General features: G+C 47.6%; 1 protein-coding gene across 3 annotated transcripts in view; it reads left to right on the top strand.

Moving 5' to 3' along the window:
- Nucleotides 1–1,463, top strand: part of IRSp53 (Insulin receptor substrate 53 kDa) — a 218,023-nt gene extending 216,560 nt beyond the window's left edge. For all 3 annotated transcript variants that reach the window (XM_075701280.1, XM_075701281.1, XM_075701279.1), the window contains exon 16: nucleotides 946–1,463. In XM_075701280.1, the coding sequence (XP_075557395.1) occupies nucleotides 946–1,018 (73 nt within the window). In that variant the 3' untranslated portion in view covers nucleotides 1,019–1,463. The remainder of the gene's footprint in view (nucleotides 1–945) is intronic.
- The last annotated feature ends 15,215 nt before the right edge of the window (nucleotides 1,464–16,678 follow it).

Genomic DNA, 16,678 nt, shown 5'->3' with positions numbered 1-16,678 from the left:
TTCAGCCACTCCCACACATCTTTTGTTGAAGCTTTCAATGCGAAACAAAACGGCTCGCAGGAGTACAGTTGGCGCTGATTGGTTTAGCCTGTTTGTACGCAATGCTTTGCTGTTCGTGGTACAAACAAAACACGGCTACAGAGCACTCAGAGTGTTAACAATTAGAATAGTTTTTCGCAGCAATGCACTCCTGGCGAGATGAATTAAGTTAACTATAGCTTACTCGAACACTTGATGTTTTTCAGGGGTTAGAATAAGCGGCAAATCATTTCTGCAAAAGTCCGTAATGTGGAAGAGTATTCGCCAAAGGAAAAAAAAAATTAAGCACTTTTTGCTCGGCCGTAATTGTATTGCCCTTTCCTGAATAGTAGGCATATTGGCTTACCGGAGACGTAAACGCAAGTGGCCGCATTGGTGGAGCCGCCTGGTGGCCTAGAGTTTAACCGCATAGAACACAGCTCTGTTAGTGCTGTAACCAAACATGGCATTAGGCGAGATCGTAGCAGCGAGATTAGCGAGACTGCCTGCGGACCAGTGAAAAAGATCTAGCAGGCGACGTGCTGCCCCATATCCTCCTAGGCTTGGGGGCGCGCGTTGCTCGATCTCGGAGGCCGCGGCTGGAATTACGTCATAGCCGCGCTCACCACCAGGTGCACGCGTCGTCTGCTAATGTGCTGTTTAGAGGCAACGAGAAAATTATACAATTACCAGCGCCGTTCCTTTGCCAAGATCGTTTCAGTGGTACATGTACCACTGAAGCAATCTACTATTGTTGTACATCTACCACGGAAGCATGTACCTGCTAAACTGGTTATAATATACCGCATTTATAACTGGTCTAGCCACACTGAAAATAACGTTATAGTTGGCCTTTTATAGCTCGCTAACAAGCACAGAACAATGACTCCAGATTCCTGTCCTTTTTTTTTCTATCCTCTGCTGCAGAGACAATGTCTTCTCGTCAGTCAAACTGAAGAAGGTGTTAACCGATGACCGATCAGCGCCGATGATCACGTGAGGCAAAAGGCCGTCTTTACTTTCTTTTTTTCTTTTTTTTTTCGTCACTGCCTCGTGTGATCGGTGACGAAGCAACGCCCACAGCAACCCAGAAGAGACATTCCAGACCGTGGCCAATGCAGCAGCTCTGTCCGAAGAACATCCATTCCTGCCGAGGACACTCTGTTTTCTTTACTTTTGCACGACTCTCGTACTGTTATTCTTTTTCCTCTCCTTTTCATTGCTTCTAGCATACCTGTACTATTTTATAAGGGCCCATACTCGGACGTCGTTGGAAGAATGTTTGTACACAGAACGATCAGGACGCTGTCATCGGCGCCCCTTCTTAGTAAAATATAAATATATTAAAATATATGTATACATATGTATAAAACGGTTGCGCGCGACTTGTTGACCTGTACAACGCGTTGGGAGCATCTTTGCTAATAAAACGCCCACAACCCCCACCTTATGCGTGTCTTCTGCGTCCTTCGACCCCAGCAACAACCCCTGCCCAGCCACAACGAAAAGGAAGAAGGGCTTCATGTGCAAAGTAATACTACTACTACTACTACTACTACTAGTAGTAGTAGTGTTGTTGTTGTTGTTGTTGTGCTTTAACTACTACAGGCTACAACTACTACCGCTGCTGCTACAACTAGTACTACTTCCCCTGCAATCACTACCACTAGCCGCTTCTACCACCCGCTACGTACTTATATTACTTGCACTACACCTGCCACCAACACTACCTGTACTATTACAACACTACTGCAGATGTACTACTACCACACTGCTACCTCTAAATATTACTACTACTACTACTAGTAGTAGTAGTAGTAGTAGTAGTATCACTACTGCTACTACTAACTACAAATCTTCGGAGTCAGCCCCAATTCGCGATGCTTGGTGAAATGGAGTAAGAAAATCTATCGGGGCTGGTTTAACTATTTGGAAATATTTATTGATGTTGGTTGAACGCTCATAAGCACCACGGGGACTATGAGAGACAATGTCGAAGTGCAGGACTCTGTAGTGATTCCTGACCACCTGGTGTTTTACTCGCTCATAACTTCGTACATGGGCGTTTCTTTCTCTTTTTATTGAATTCCAACATCATCGTAACGCGACTGCCGCGAGCTAAAACCGAACCCGCGACCTCGTTTTCAGCAGCAGACTGCCCCGCTGGGTCACCACCAAGAGTCCACCACGTCCATAGCGACACACTCTTCGGTCTTGTCTGCCTAATTAACGCAACTCCTACACTCGCGACACTACGCTTGAAGCGCGACTCGAGCTTCGAGCTGCGGCGCATTCTCGGCCCGCAGCGGGGCATCAGACGCCCACTACTGCCCACGAAAGCGCTGCTGCTTTTTGTGAGCTCCAAAGGTCTGAGAACTCTGCAAGTATGTCTATTATACATGTGTCTATGCGGGGCCGCGGGGGGGGGGGGGGGGGGGGGGGGCAGGGGGGGTGTAGCGATGGGGGAGTGTTTGACTGTATTTGCAATTTATGTGTTTACGTAACCAATTTTTTACCACAATTATTATCCTGTAGGTGGAACGAAGCATGCCAGGCGATCATCCACGTAAACGTACACGTCTCCAGCCTATCATTAGAGAGTTTCAGATTAGGGGAAACAAGCGGCTTACGTCCCCTAATCTAAAACTCTCTATTAAAGCTTGTATCTACGCACCTACGTATGTATGTATGTATGTATGTATGTATGTATGTATGTATGTATGTATGTATGTATGTATGTATGTATGTATGTATGTATGTATGTATGTATGTATGTATGTATGTAGGTACGTATGTATGTACGGTATGTACGTATGTATGTATCAACATCAGCCTGCCTGCGCGCAAAACGTGTGCACGGAAGCTCTGTCTTCGCACTTCGCACTTCTCCACACCGCGGTAAGAAACATTCGAAGCGCGACGAGAAAGACATAGGAATGCGTCGATGACGTACCACAAAAAAAAATTAAAAAGTTTTCTTCCTCTTTGCTTTTTCTTATTTTGGTAAAGCTGAAAAAAAAGAAGAAAATCTGTCGCCGAGATACGTGTTCGGGCTTTCTCCTCAGAGATTAGGCAACGGGCCGTAGGGTAGTGGGGGTAGGAGACACAGGGAGTGCCGGGAGGAAGAAGGGAGGGCGGAACGGAAAGCTTCGGAATAACGGAGGCAAAGTGGAAGCTTGCAAAGCTGCCGCCTCGTCGTCGTCGCCGTGGAGTGTCGACAAGCGAACGCGAAAAGAGCGATAAAAGGCAAAACCGAGCGCAGGTCTACGCAGTGCTTCTTCTGCCACTGCCGCTTTCTCCGGGACGGATGTTAATGGAGTGGCTACGAGACGGGCTACGCACGTACAGACGACGACGACGACGATGACGACGTGCGTTTATCGAAGAAAATCTCTCTCTCTCTCTCTCCGCCGACCGCAGTGCCTCTTCCGGCCGTGCCTGAGAGCGTTCCTCCTCGGCCGCTAGAGGGCTTGCTTTTTCGTGTGTGTGTGTGTGTGTGTGTGTGTGTGTGTGTGTGTGTGTGTGTGTGTGTGTGTGTGTGTGTGTGTGTGTGTGTGTGTGTGTGTGTGTGTGTGTGTGTGTGTGTGTGTGTGCAGTGATGTTAGCGCTAAGATGACGTAAGGAATGGGGAGAGATGGAAAAGGGCTGTCCTGTCGGTGCCAAGGAGCTCGGCGCGAAACAAACAAAAAAAGATATTTCTTCATCGCCGTTCCTACTTCCGTTGTGGGATCGAGGTGCCGTTGGATTTATTTTACTCCCCTCCACAGCCTGCAAGGTTCGAAAGGACGGCGAAGTGTATGTACAGCGCCCGCCGCCGTTTTACACTGCCGTGGGAAAGAACAAAAAAGAAACATGTTTTGTCGACGAGAAATGTGAACACAGAATTGGTGCCAAAGAGTGAGTGAGAGAGAGAGCGCGAAAGAAGGTGAGGAGAATAAAGCCTCTTCGGGGATTTGCTGCCGGGTTTCCGAGATCTGCGACCGCGGTGTCCCACGTGCCTTGCAGCCAAGCTTTCTTTAAATTTAGGGAAAACGTAATGGCTGCGGCGATTCGATGTCTCTGCACTCCGGTGCGGCCTGATTATGAGGCGGCGTTCCGACGCGGCGTTTTAAAGAACAGCGAAGGCAAATGGGGTACGGCGGAAGTGGGAAGGAGACTCTGCGAAGGCGATGTCAAGTCGGCAGTGGTTTGAGAGCCGCAACCTCGTGAAAGCGGTGTATAGGGAGAAGCGGGGGATCAAAAAACGCGGGACTGCTTGACATATGGCCTCCTTGTTTTTCTCGGTCGACATTTTTTTTATTATTCTGGCGAAAGACAATCCCCACAGCCAGAATAATAAATGGGCTGCTTCTTGGTGTGTCTCGCAACGTTGGAAGCGGGATCAGTGTATTGTGCATTTAAGGCTTCGATTCATGAAAGATGGAAGCAAGACGTTGCAGGAAGCCGTTATCGCGCTCCTTTAAATAGGCATTTGGAGAAAGCGGATTTATAAAGTATAAGTTTAAGAAGAGGCCTGATGACTGAGCAACATTGGTTTCATTCACATACATACAATAAATCATGTACAATGTTTGTTGGTCTGTTGTTGCTGTTGTTACCGTTTTAAGCCTGCAAAATTTACTACATAATTCACTGCAGGTGAATTATCCGTCCACGCGGAGACCATTTGCAAGAAATGTCCAAGAAATAATTACACCAATTGAACTAAGAACTAAATACTTTAATTACCCCTTTTAATCGCAAACCTTACGGCACACGTTTATAACGAAAAATTGGAGGTAATTGTCACAAAAGACTGCTTACGTGTTTCAATTTACCTGGCTACGCGCGCGGCGCCGCTAAGCATGGCTCGCCGCGGGGCACCTTTGTGGCGTAGTAGGGTTGCGTGTGAAAAATGAAGCTTCACCACACTACGCCATGAAGCGGTCTGTCTTGCCTTCTGCTGCTGAAGTGACTGTGCGTCCAATCGGGAGTTGCTGCGCCAAGCTCCAATCGGGACCGGGCAGTGGGAAGAGCGCGTAGAATGAAGCGAGACGGCAACGCTTCATTATATGTATGTATGTGACGTAGAAGTGACGTAGAGTGACGTAGAAGTGACGTGGAAGTGTGCGGCGAGGAAATGCACACTTCTACGTCACAGAAGCGTTGGAGCGAGGACTGCGCTTCGGCGGTACTGCGTGCGTGATCAGGTAATCTGAGCGAACGATTTGAAGTCTGTTATTTCAGTCTACGTGGCTATCGTCGAAACGTTGAAACACGTAACTAGACCTTTGTGACGATTCTGTCCAACTTTCAAGCATAAGCACGTGCTATTAAGTTTGTAACTAAGAAGCGAATGGGTATAGCTACTTTAACTAGTTAATTTATTACTTCGATATTTTTTTTCTTTTTAACAAATGATGTTTGCCTAGCCAGATAACTCATCTGTAGCGACGTGGTTCCAGCAAATATTGTAGGCTACTTTTCAAAATTGTCTGGAGTAAAAAAAAAAGCAATACTCTGTGTTGTGCCAGTCTTCTTTCACCGCTTGGCTAACGTTAAGATGGAGGCCCTCTATACCGGCGCATAATTTATGTATCGAACTTGTCACTGTCGGTAACACTGCCGGTAAGTACTAGGCCGTCTAAGATTGCAGCTATCGCGAACTTGAACACATCTGAGAAGCTGTTACAAGTACCTCGGGGAAAGCAATGTAGCCCACGCTTCCTCGCTATGAGCGGCGATGGTCATCTTGTCACTCTTCCAACGTCAGCTTACGGAAAGCGTGCTCTGCCACAATAATTGTAGTCGAGAGGAGAAGCCCAACACCCCGCTGCAGCTCAGTGCACGAATTACGTAGGCGCGCTTGACAACGTGGGCCAATCTGAAGCCCTGTGGCGACAGCGTGTGGGCATGTGTCCGGCTCTCGTTCGGAGAACAAAGGCCTACGCGCAGAGTTTCCACGGTGAGTCAACGCTCCTGGAAAACAGCGTGGTTGAACGAATTCCTTTGTGCAATGCTTCAATCGTGCGGCGACATGCTAGAAAGTAATAATACTAATATATATATATATATATATATATATATATATATATATATATATATATATATATATATATATATATATATATATATATATATATATATATGGTCAGCTGTACTAGAAGGGCAGCTTGGGAGAGTTGGTGGTAATTCATGTTTTAATGAAAAGTAACGGCGCTAATCGGACAAGGACTTAGGCAAAGAAGAACACGACACTGGCGCTATTCGTGTTCGCAGTGTCGTGTTCTTCTTTGGCTAAGTCCTTGTCCGTTTAGCCCTGTTACTTTTCAAAATACATGGTGATATGCAAAAAAAAAAAAGTATTCAAGCACCATCGACGATCATTGTCAAGGTAAGCGATTATCCGAACGCTTCTAGAAAGCTATTCGTATTTCTAAAGGGATCAAGCGCTATAAAGTGTGTGTTTGTTGCAGCGAGGATAACTAGGTGGCGTTCGTTATCTCATTACGTAATTCTGTAGAAAACAGAGCCGTTAACTAGAACAATTGTAGCGGTAGTATATGGGTGGCTATACGTATAAACTGATTTGTAGTCGTGTTGTACGATCTGTCCATCCATCCACGAGCGATCCCTTCTACGAGAATGGCAGTTGAATCATGAGGAAGAAGAGGCAAGAGAGCGGCGAAGGTACAGCCCGAAACAGTTAGCCAGGGTTAAGAACCCACACTGGCCTTCCAGTGTTATTTCGGAAACCACACTGGAACCCACGCGCTGTTCCCCACACTGGCGCCCAACATGCGGCCCCGCCTACGTTGGTGGGACCCCAAGTTGGGACACGTGGACACCTGGACACACTTGAACTTCACCTGGACCACCTGGACACACCTGGACTTCAGCTAAAGCGTGCGTGCAAAGAACACGGCAGCGGCAGCAGCCACTTCTTCGGGAAGCTGCCGAAGTGGATCAACGACTTGCAATATGCGGAGAAGGCAGGCTGCTTCGACGTGAAAGATAGCGAGCGAGAACCGTAGAATTTACGTGCCGCTGCTTAACCGGCGTGCTGGACCTCCGCCGCTAACGGGCATAGCCCGCGAGGTGAACGTCACGATGGATCGCCAACACGCGTAACTGAACGCCGGATTAACTGTTCATTGCGAAAGTAACCGCGCAGTCTCAATGAACCTCAACAACACTTCCGAGGCAAGGTCTGAAGACAGAACGCAAAAGCGCGCTCTCCGCAAGCGCGAGGTGAGGCGCCCCGCTGCACCTCGGAACAAACCACCGCGAATGCTGCAGCGTTGCCATATGACCCTGTTTGGGCACGTGGCCCCAGCGATCTACGGGTGTGCCGAGGCTCTGAGGAAGCTGGGCGCGTTGAGAGCCTGCGGGCACGCCTGACACTGGCGTCGCTTGTCTGTATGTCATCTACAGTGGCACGGGAACCACTGCACTGGAAATTTTCACAAAACAGACCCCGCACAGGGAAGCACTCTATTCGGTATTCATGCCAGCAAATTCCAAAACCACTGCCTAACATAACACGGTGATTTAATATCACAATTGAGGAGTGATGTAACACAGCCGAAGCTTAGCTAAAGTGAACTGAGCTTGAGCACTGTCATGACACTCAGCTCTATATCGAAGCTAATCTCAAATGAGCTCACTTTAGCTGAGCGTCGACAGAGTCTTGGATTCAGCCGCCATATTTGCTCGACTGCGGCGCCCTCTACATAGGCCGCGAAAATCGCCAACAGAAGGCGACTGCCATCCTTCTCTTCCGCAATCTCCACAGGAAGAGAGTAGTGGTGGAAGAAGAGGAGGGCTGTCTTAGCGCGAGTGCTCCACCACTCCACCTAAACTATCAGGCGCCTCAAAGCTTTTGCGCGATAGCACGTCCGCCTGAAAGAGCTGTAATAGTTGGCGTTCGCCGACCGAACGCGCCCTACAACTAAGTTAAGCGAGAGCACGCAGGCCTTTGTACCGGCGCCTTTGTTTGTATCGGCAGTGAAGATGCGGTCACCATCGATCCCCGCTAAAAACGTGGAAATAGCTACATAAAGCTATTGTCGTTTAAAAAGGTGTCGTTTCTCTGAGCACATAGTTTCGTACCACGTTTGTGTTGCATTGTTTAAAGTTTCGTCAAGAAGTTATCTGAAAAACTAACCCCGGTTGCTATCCAAGACAGCAGTGAACATGCTTTAGGCGGTGGTTGTTTGTGGAACTATATTGCGTGGGCGGCGCTCCGCTTACTACCATTCCGACTGAACCGCTACCTCGAGCTCCACTTCTTCAAGGACCAGTTCGGAACACCGCACAGCCCCTGCGACCACCTCTGGTCGCAGCTTCAGCGGCCATAGGCGCAGCGTCTCAAGCGATAGCGTTTCAAAACGCTGGCTCCGACGTGCAAAAAAAATAATCTATAACGCTCCCTTTATCACCGTGCTGCCGGTACCGATGGGCTCAGAGTGCCATGCCAAAACTTTTTTCGTTCCAGTTTTCGTTTCGGTTCGATGAAAACGGTTCAATTCCGGTTTAACTCCGGAACGAAAAAAATAGCATTTCAAACTGGTTCGAACTAGTTCAAGTTCATTGGCATAACCGAATAATAATTGCAGGAAACACCACAAATTCGATGTGTACAATATCTCCGCGCTGCTGTTAAGCTGCACCGAAAAATGACGCCTGTTTCATCTCCAGGCCGTACGCAGTTACAAAACAATTATGCGGATGCAACACAAATGCTGGAACCTATGTGAAACGAAGCTTTATTGAGGGGGAGAGAGGAGAATGCGCTGAGGAAACGCAGAGATTTCTCCAGCTTGCTACTCTGCTCAAGGGGAAAGGGAAGAGTAAGACTGAGGAGTGATGATGAGGACAGGCAGCAGGATGCGATTATATACACGTTCATGTTCGTAGAATCCGTTCACAGCCTTGAATTTAAGCTTGTTACCAAGAAAAAAAATTCAATAGAGAAATGTTATTGCTTTCGCCTTATCCGATTATGAAACAATATGCCTGATAGATTCTTAATACTGATAACCTGGATTGATCTATTGAATTATGGAATAAAAAGTTAGGGTCGTTTCACTTCGTGAACGCAGGTGACGCGCAAGCGAATGAGTGCTGTAGCGCACACGGAGCTATCGGCCCTCGTTGCGCCTAGACGCCTTCACTGCCCACATCGCGGATCACGCTCAAGATAGGGCTCGCGTCGTCGCGACATACGCAGCAGCCTACGGAGCAGCCTTCCCTCTACTCCCCCCGGTGCCTTGCGTGCGACGGAAGACGGCGCGCTTCCTCCCCGCTTTCCTCCCTTGTGCGCGCGAGACTGAGCCGCCATCGTCGGCTCACCGTCGCACTCTTCCATTCGCACATGTATCATACGGCGCGCGTGGACGATGTTATCACGAGACGAACCTGGTACGTCCATACTGCACACAGAACCCGTAGCAACTGTCAGAGTAGGTCCACCCAGCGCGCCTCCGCCTACCCTCCTCCTCCGCGACGCTTCGCTCAACGCCACCTAGACTTCCTTCTAGGTGACATTGCTTTGCCGCGCGCTCAGCGCGCTCCTTCGTACTTTCGTACTGAGGGAGCCATCCCATCAGGTGCTTAACGCGCTACATTTCATTATGGGTCAATAAAGTTGTTTCTCTCTCTCTCTCTTCCCCGGCGCGCGATTCTCTTCTCCACCTCCAGGCACCTTCCTCCTCCGGCGCTAGCTTCCCTCGGGGCTACACACATAACTTCGCCGATTTCACTGGCAGGCCGTGCACGCTTGCGCGTAAAAGAAAGACACCAGTACGAAGGAAATAATTCAACGACAAGTACACGCTGCGTTTACGTGCAGTTTGTTTGACAACAGGAATCACTTGCAAACATCATTATCTGTTCACTCATTACCCCTAATATCTTATGATCAACTAGCAAGTGTAATTACAAAATTTTCCTTCTAATTATCGTACCATGCCTTACTTTATATGTGGTGTCCCCATTGCATAACCAAACACCAACTGCACCAATTGCGGAGCATCTCAGCGTGGCAACGAGCAGGTCGTGCTTGCCAGTGTGAGCATCGGCGACCCAGAGTCACTCCTACGCCGCCAGTCAGGGTCAGTCGCGCGACCTCTGTCCAGCGCTGGTATGAATCTGCTCTAACAAAAGCCAATCTACGTACTGCATGGCGCCGGAAGCAACGTCATGGCCACTATGCTTTGAACACTACCTGTCGAAAGCATCATTAGCGTCCTAGTCCGTTCCACGTCGTCACCGAGGTTCTAGCTCGGTGCTCCGCGCAAAGAGCGCGCGTCGTGAGAACGTCACTCTGTCAGGTGAATCTGCCCTGTATGTTGTCATGCACGGCGGAAGCACACGTGGCATCTTGACGTGAGACGTTTCTCTCTGCAACTCTCTCTATAATTTCGTCAGAAATCAGCCGCTACATTGTTTTCGCAGGCACTGAGCGTCGTAACAACGCTGGCCCCTTACCGGCGTTGTACCTGTAGTGCTTACCTTGTCGGCATTGTACCTATGTTACCTAGTACCTATAGGGCACTAGACACTATAAATATATGACGACACCTTGCCAGCATTGTACCTATAGTGCCTACCTTGCCGGTATTGTATGTGTAGTACCTGCAACGGCTGCATACACTTATATCGCCTGGTTTCGGAAGTGCCTAGTATACCCATAGTGTTCTAGGCACTATATGTCAGCGCCTTCCAAGAGTTGTTCCACAAGAGCGATTTGACGCACATCTAGTTTGACCTACACAAGGCGGCGGCCGTCTGCCTAAAAGTTGAAATAAAATAGGAGAGCACGAGCTCGTCCCCCCATCCTTGCCACTATTCCTTACTATGTACTCGCTCATTGCAAGCGCCTCCTCGGCTGAGTAGCGCCGTGAGCGGGCGATCAGCCATTTCGTATAGGGCAACTTAATAGTGTGGAAAAGCCTAGTTCCACTATTTCGCAATTTTCCCTATGGCGCGAGAAATTGCTCCATATGGGCCAGCCTTAAAAGCGTGAACAATGTGAGAGGGACCAACGAATTGGTTTTCGAGGTAGGATCACTCGTGATGTGTGAAGTCCAATTTGCCCTGTCTATATCGTTATGCTGTTATAAATGCGGTCTTTTCTCTGCCCGTATCGTCAACAGCAATCTGCCAATATCCAGAACGAAGATCGACAGAAGAGAAGCAGCTGGAACCGTGGAGGCAGTCAAGGGCGGTGTCTACACGTGGCAGCGGGTAGACGTCTTTCTAGAGCGCAGTTCTTAGGCGCCCGTTCCTGCGGCGAACCCCGGCGTTGTTCCTCGTAACCGATCGAGCGAATACAGCAAAGGATGAAAGCGAACGCGGAGCGCAGCGGGGAAGATGAAAGACGGCGATAGCGAAGAGTGCGCTAAAAGGAAAGCGGAGCAGGAGGGTACAGCGGAACCATGAGAAGGAAAGCGGGGGAGGAGGGTAGGGCGAAAGCGCGAGAAGGAAAGAGTAGTGGCGCGCAAGACGGGACTTGTGGCCACGATGGCTACAGGATGGTGCCAGAGTGGCGCGCGTCGTCTCTACGAAAACAAAGCGCTGCATGAGCAGAGGTCTGTCTGCGGCGGCTGCTGCGAATCGCGCCCACGCGTCACCCACGCGCCGCCTCTCGCGTTCTCCCGATTAGCGAGGCAGTCGCGCCAGATTTCGCTCCGTTTGCAACGTGCCACGCGAGTCAGATTGCCCGCACCAGCAAATATATCGCTAAGTAAAAACTTGTTTACAGCTGCGCTCAAATTTCGCATTAGGGAGTATCGTAAAAGTCTGATTATTTCTGTGCAATTTTGTTCAGATAGCGGCAGTCCACACAGAAGTGCCACGAGCCGTCATTCTCCTTTACCAACACTACCTGTGATGTCCAGGGACTCAAAGAAGTTTCAATAATGTTTTATCGAGCATTTTGTTCACTTCACTTCGAATTACTTGGCGTTCCAACGCATATATTCGATATGGTCGTCGGTATCGTAATACTATGTAACACGTAGGTTTTTTTTTTTTTCGTTGAACGCTTAGTCTCCGTAAAAATTTTCATGCGCGGCATCTTGTGTTTGGCAACTGCGGCCCCTTGAAAGTAATCTCGATGTTCCCTGTCCATCGACAGTGGTACCTGTCCACTAGGCGCTGCAGGTATATGCTATCACGGATCATGCGCGTGGGACGTGTTGTGGCAAATGCCGACGACAAATTCAAAGTAGCTGAGGCCCGTAACGGCGGCAAGTATAAATAGAGTGTTGCCACAACAAATTAACATCGCTACAAGCGCCTCTAAGAAAGCAACAAGCCCAAATCTCCTAGAATTAACGAAAATGATCACATTGTCATAGCATCCGGCATACGTCTTTCCCACATTAAAGGTATTTGTCTTTTTCTCTCTTGTAACTCGTCGTTTCTCCCTACGTAAAGCGTGCTTTACCACACTAATGGTAACTACAAGGAGAAGCATAACTGCTTGATCGCGTGCGCCAGTATGAAGTACGTGTTATGGCGACGGCATGTAGACGCGCCGTCGGCTCTCGTTCAGCAAACAAAACTCTACGATGAGGGCTTTCACAGTAAGTCAGAAATCCAGGGTAAAAGTACATTTGCATCAATTTGTGTGCACAACGCGCAAGGTTGTACCATGGCTGTTTCAAATCTGTCATCATTTTCCATATGGTACGAGACTTTGGTCATTTATAAAGCTAGACGACAAAAAGATAAGGTGAGAGAAAAAATGTGGATACCATAAGTGAAAACAGGTTGACAAACCGCAGCACTGATTAGAATTCTCAGTGTCTTTGCAAACCGGTGACGTTGTGTTCTTTTATTTTTTATTTTCTTTCTTGCATTTTTTCGATTTATTTTTTTTGTTTGTGCGGCATCTTTTTTTCAGCTACATATACTGGTACTAGCCAATGTTAATTCAAGTTTATTTATGAAACAACTGAACAATTGAATTGCGTGCAGAATAAACTGATGGGTATTTTCCCAACCCTGCCTTTTCTTAATTGCTGCACACACATTAAATGAAGTGGCTACACGGTCCTTTTCATGACTCTGCCCTGCATAGAGCTCTAACGTTGTATTATCATGCATTCAAGTTCTCCGGTAAGCCTTCTCGGTATCCTCTACCTTCTCTTTCGAGGTTATTTCAGTGTTCCGTTTTCCTCCATTGCACCCACGTTCACTTGCGAGGAACAGTGTTCTAATACACCCACAGGTTCCGCACCCTCAGCGACACAAGCGGTCTAGCTATCGTATTATAGTGCCGCCGCTGCGCGGTAACTTTTCGCAACCGCGCACTTCATCCCAGCAGAAGGCGACGACGACAAGATCGTCACTTCGATTAAGCCAAAACGCCCTTGCGCGAGATAACGGTTTCGGCACGCTGACGCCCTGGTACGAAGATGCGGGCTCACACCGAGTCACGTGCTCTTCGCTTACGACATACAGGGCAAGAGACGTTAAGGTACTCCCCGCCGTCGCGAGGAAAAGACAAGTTGGCTGTGCGATGCTGGTGTTCCGCCGATCCATCTTGTCCTGTCGCGGCTCGTCGTGCGAGACGAGTTGCTTCTTGCACCCCCTTTCCCTTCTCATTTCTGCTACTGGAATCTGTCTCAGTAAAATGGTGCAGTACTGTGGAAACAACAGAGTCAAGGTACAGCTAACCTAGAAAATTAACATTTGCCCACGGTCGATTGGTGGGCCTGTAGAGAAAATCAGACAGGAGACGCGAACGAGTTAGCAGACATGTGTCGTCTGCGCCGACCGTTGTGGTCTGCTCACTCATCCATGTATATTGTCTTTTTGCAGTGTGTAAACTAAGCATTTGTCTCAAGGCAACGCAAGTTCAGCTTGGCGTGCCTTTTTATCAATGGGTTAGTATACCGCTTTAACACTTTCTAACCTCGCCATTTGCGCGATGGTTAAACTCTTTATGCCGAAATGCGAGAACACCCGCGTACTTAGATTTAGGTGCACGTCAAGGAAATCCAGGTTGTCGAGATTATTCCGGTGTCCTCCACTACGACGCGCCTCATAAGCAGATCGTGGTTTTGGCACGTAAAATCCCACAATCTAATTTTAAACTTTCGATGCCCTTATGCGGTAACAGGTCTAAAATTTTGAATAAGTAAGGATGGTTGAGCCAAGGTCATATAAAGGAACTAGGAGCTGACTTCAAGTATAAAACTATTCTAAGATTCGATTGCTTGCTACAGTGGATAATAATGGTAGAGTCAATAAGCCGCGGAAAGGTAAAAATGGAAATCCACTGACTCCTTCCTTTACCCTGCCTAGAAGATACCCATAATATTTATCTGACTCTCAGCACAGCTCCAGCACATGGCAAAGTGTTATTCTTTTCAGGCCGATTGAGTTTACGTTTTCTAGCCGCAATACCATCGTCACAACGTACTGCCGAATTTTTTTAGTTTCGCAGTTGTCATCATTAAAGAACGCTCGTTTTCGACCGCAGACGACGCATTGTCGTCTGCCGTCGATTACAGTATTAAGCATGCAGACGACGCACAACGACGCAACTGTCTGCCGTCCACAACCATAATGCAGACGACGGATTCATCCAATGCGTACTTTTGCCCTACGTTTGTCCACTCTTGCAGAAGACTGGCGCGCGCACCAAACAGGGAATGCTAATCTTGTTTCGCCGACGCATACAAAGCTTATCCCATACCTAAACGCGGCGACGTGCACTGTTCCGTTCTCTACACTAACTCCCTTTATAGGTCGCACAGCGGTGCATCGTTTTAGTGAGACTACGCGACAAGGTTCCGATAAGCCCCTCGGCAGCCTAGCGGTGCCCTTCGTCTTCTTTCCTGCGTCTCCGTCTCCTCTCCGCGCACTTGTTTCTCGACAACGGAAGCAGCTTCGCGCGAGGTGATCAACGCTGACTTCATGCGCTGATGCAATCAGGGAGGTCGGCCAGGCTCAGACAAGCCGCCCGAGCAACAGCGGCCCCTCATCTCCTCCGAACACCCGATGGAGTCATTGCTTCGCGTTCAACCGTGCTCGATTAGGAGCAGCCGATTAGGAGCTGACTCTTACCGACGCGAGTTCCCTCCGAAAGTTAGAGGGACACTGAAGGAGAATGTTGAGGGAATACTTAGTATGACGTTCTTCTTTATTTCCTTTTTTGAACGTTGAATGAAGGAGCAAGCATTCTAAGCCTTAGAAAAACCACTGGCGAGCGTCACAGCGCCCTAAATAATTAACTGCATAGCTTGTTTCTACGAACTAGTTCTGGTTTCGGTTCATTGTAGGTGGGCGTGTCATAATGTCATGATACACTGGCTGGCTCTGTCCCTGCGATCGCTGCCATTTCCATAGATATTTCCACAATTACTAAAACTTCGCCACCTTGAGAGGCAGACAAAAGTTTACGTCGTTGTTTACAAACGTACACAGCCGTTAATGCGTATATGGGTCGAAATTTTATTGTGTCACATTAGTATTTCTATCTATCTATCTATCTATCTATCTATCTATCTATCTATCTATCTATCTATCTATCTATCTATCTATCTATCTATCTATCTATCTATCTATCTATCTATCTATCTATCTATCTATCTATCTATCTATCTATCTATCTATCTGCAGGCGAAGCTGTGGGCCGCGTTCATGTGCCCCAGCAGATGGTCACATAGTTATATCGAGAGTCAAGATCAAAGAAAAAAATTGTTCGTCAAACGAACATCGCACATGTTTGCAAGCTGATAATATCCGTACTAAATATAGGAGGAAGTATATAACATACGTGTATAAGTGCAAACCAAAGTAACTTATATGTGCAATGTACAAGGACCATCTACCAATTGCTACACCCAGAACAAATACGAATTCTGCCAACTACGAAGTGCACAGAAAGCACTCCGTAGTGCGATGTTTTACTATTATTATTATTATTATTATTATTATTATTATTATTATTATTATTATTATTATTATTATTATTATTATTATTATTATTATTATTATTATTATTATTATTTCACTACGCCACTCCGTTCAACTAATTTCAGTGGAGCCGAAGAAACAAACACAAGAGAAAATAATGGTTGCGGGAGCGGTGCAGGAGGCCGGTCAGCAAAAGCCAGCACTGGCTAAAGCAAACAAACCCTCTGGACGTACTGTTTAAGTTTAGAACTCTCTATTTATTCTTCTCTTCTCTCTCTCTCTCTCTCTCTCTCTCTCTCTCTCTCTCTCTCTCTCTCTCTCTCTCTATTCTCCTCGAGTCGCCAGTGTCTCCTGAGGCCAACACTTTGTACATTTCTTGTTTTCAATAATTGTTTGCTTTTCAAAAGAAAAATAAACACGCTCACGAGGCATGTTGTCTTCTGTTTCAAAAACACCCTCAGCCCTTAGAAGTATCCGCCCCTCCAGAAAGACAAAAGCCAATTGCCTCGTTTCTTTTGTTTGTTTGTTTGTTTGTTTGTTTGTTTGTTTGTTTGTTTGTTTGTTTGTTTGGTCTACCGCCTTCATTTTATTTCAGGGTTGTATAAACACAGTCAAAAACAAGCTGTAAAGAACGAAAATAATCTGCAACAAAAGCCTTGCCGCTGGCGTAACACGCAGGCCACCGACCGACAGGCGTGAACCCGCACGCTTTTAACAGTGCACCGCAGAACCTGCGCGCCTCCGA

The sequence above is a fragment of the Dermacentor variabilis genome, chromosome 8 (assembly GCF_050947875.1).
Source record: "Dermacentor variabilis isolate Ectoservices chromosome 8, ASM5094787v1, whole genome shotgun sequence".
Lineage (NCBI taxonomy): Eukaryota > Metazoa > Arthropoda > Arachnida > Ixodida > Ixodidae > Dermacentor > Dermacentor variabilis.
The sequence above is the reverse complement of the archived record's forward strand: the minus strand, read 5'-3'. Positions and strand labels throughout refer to the sequence as shown.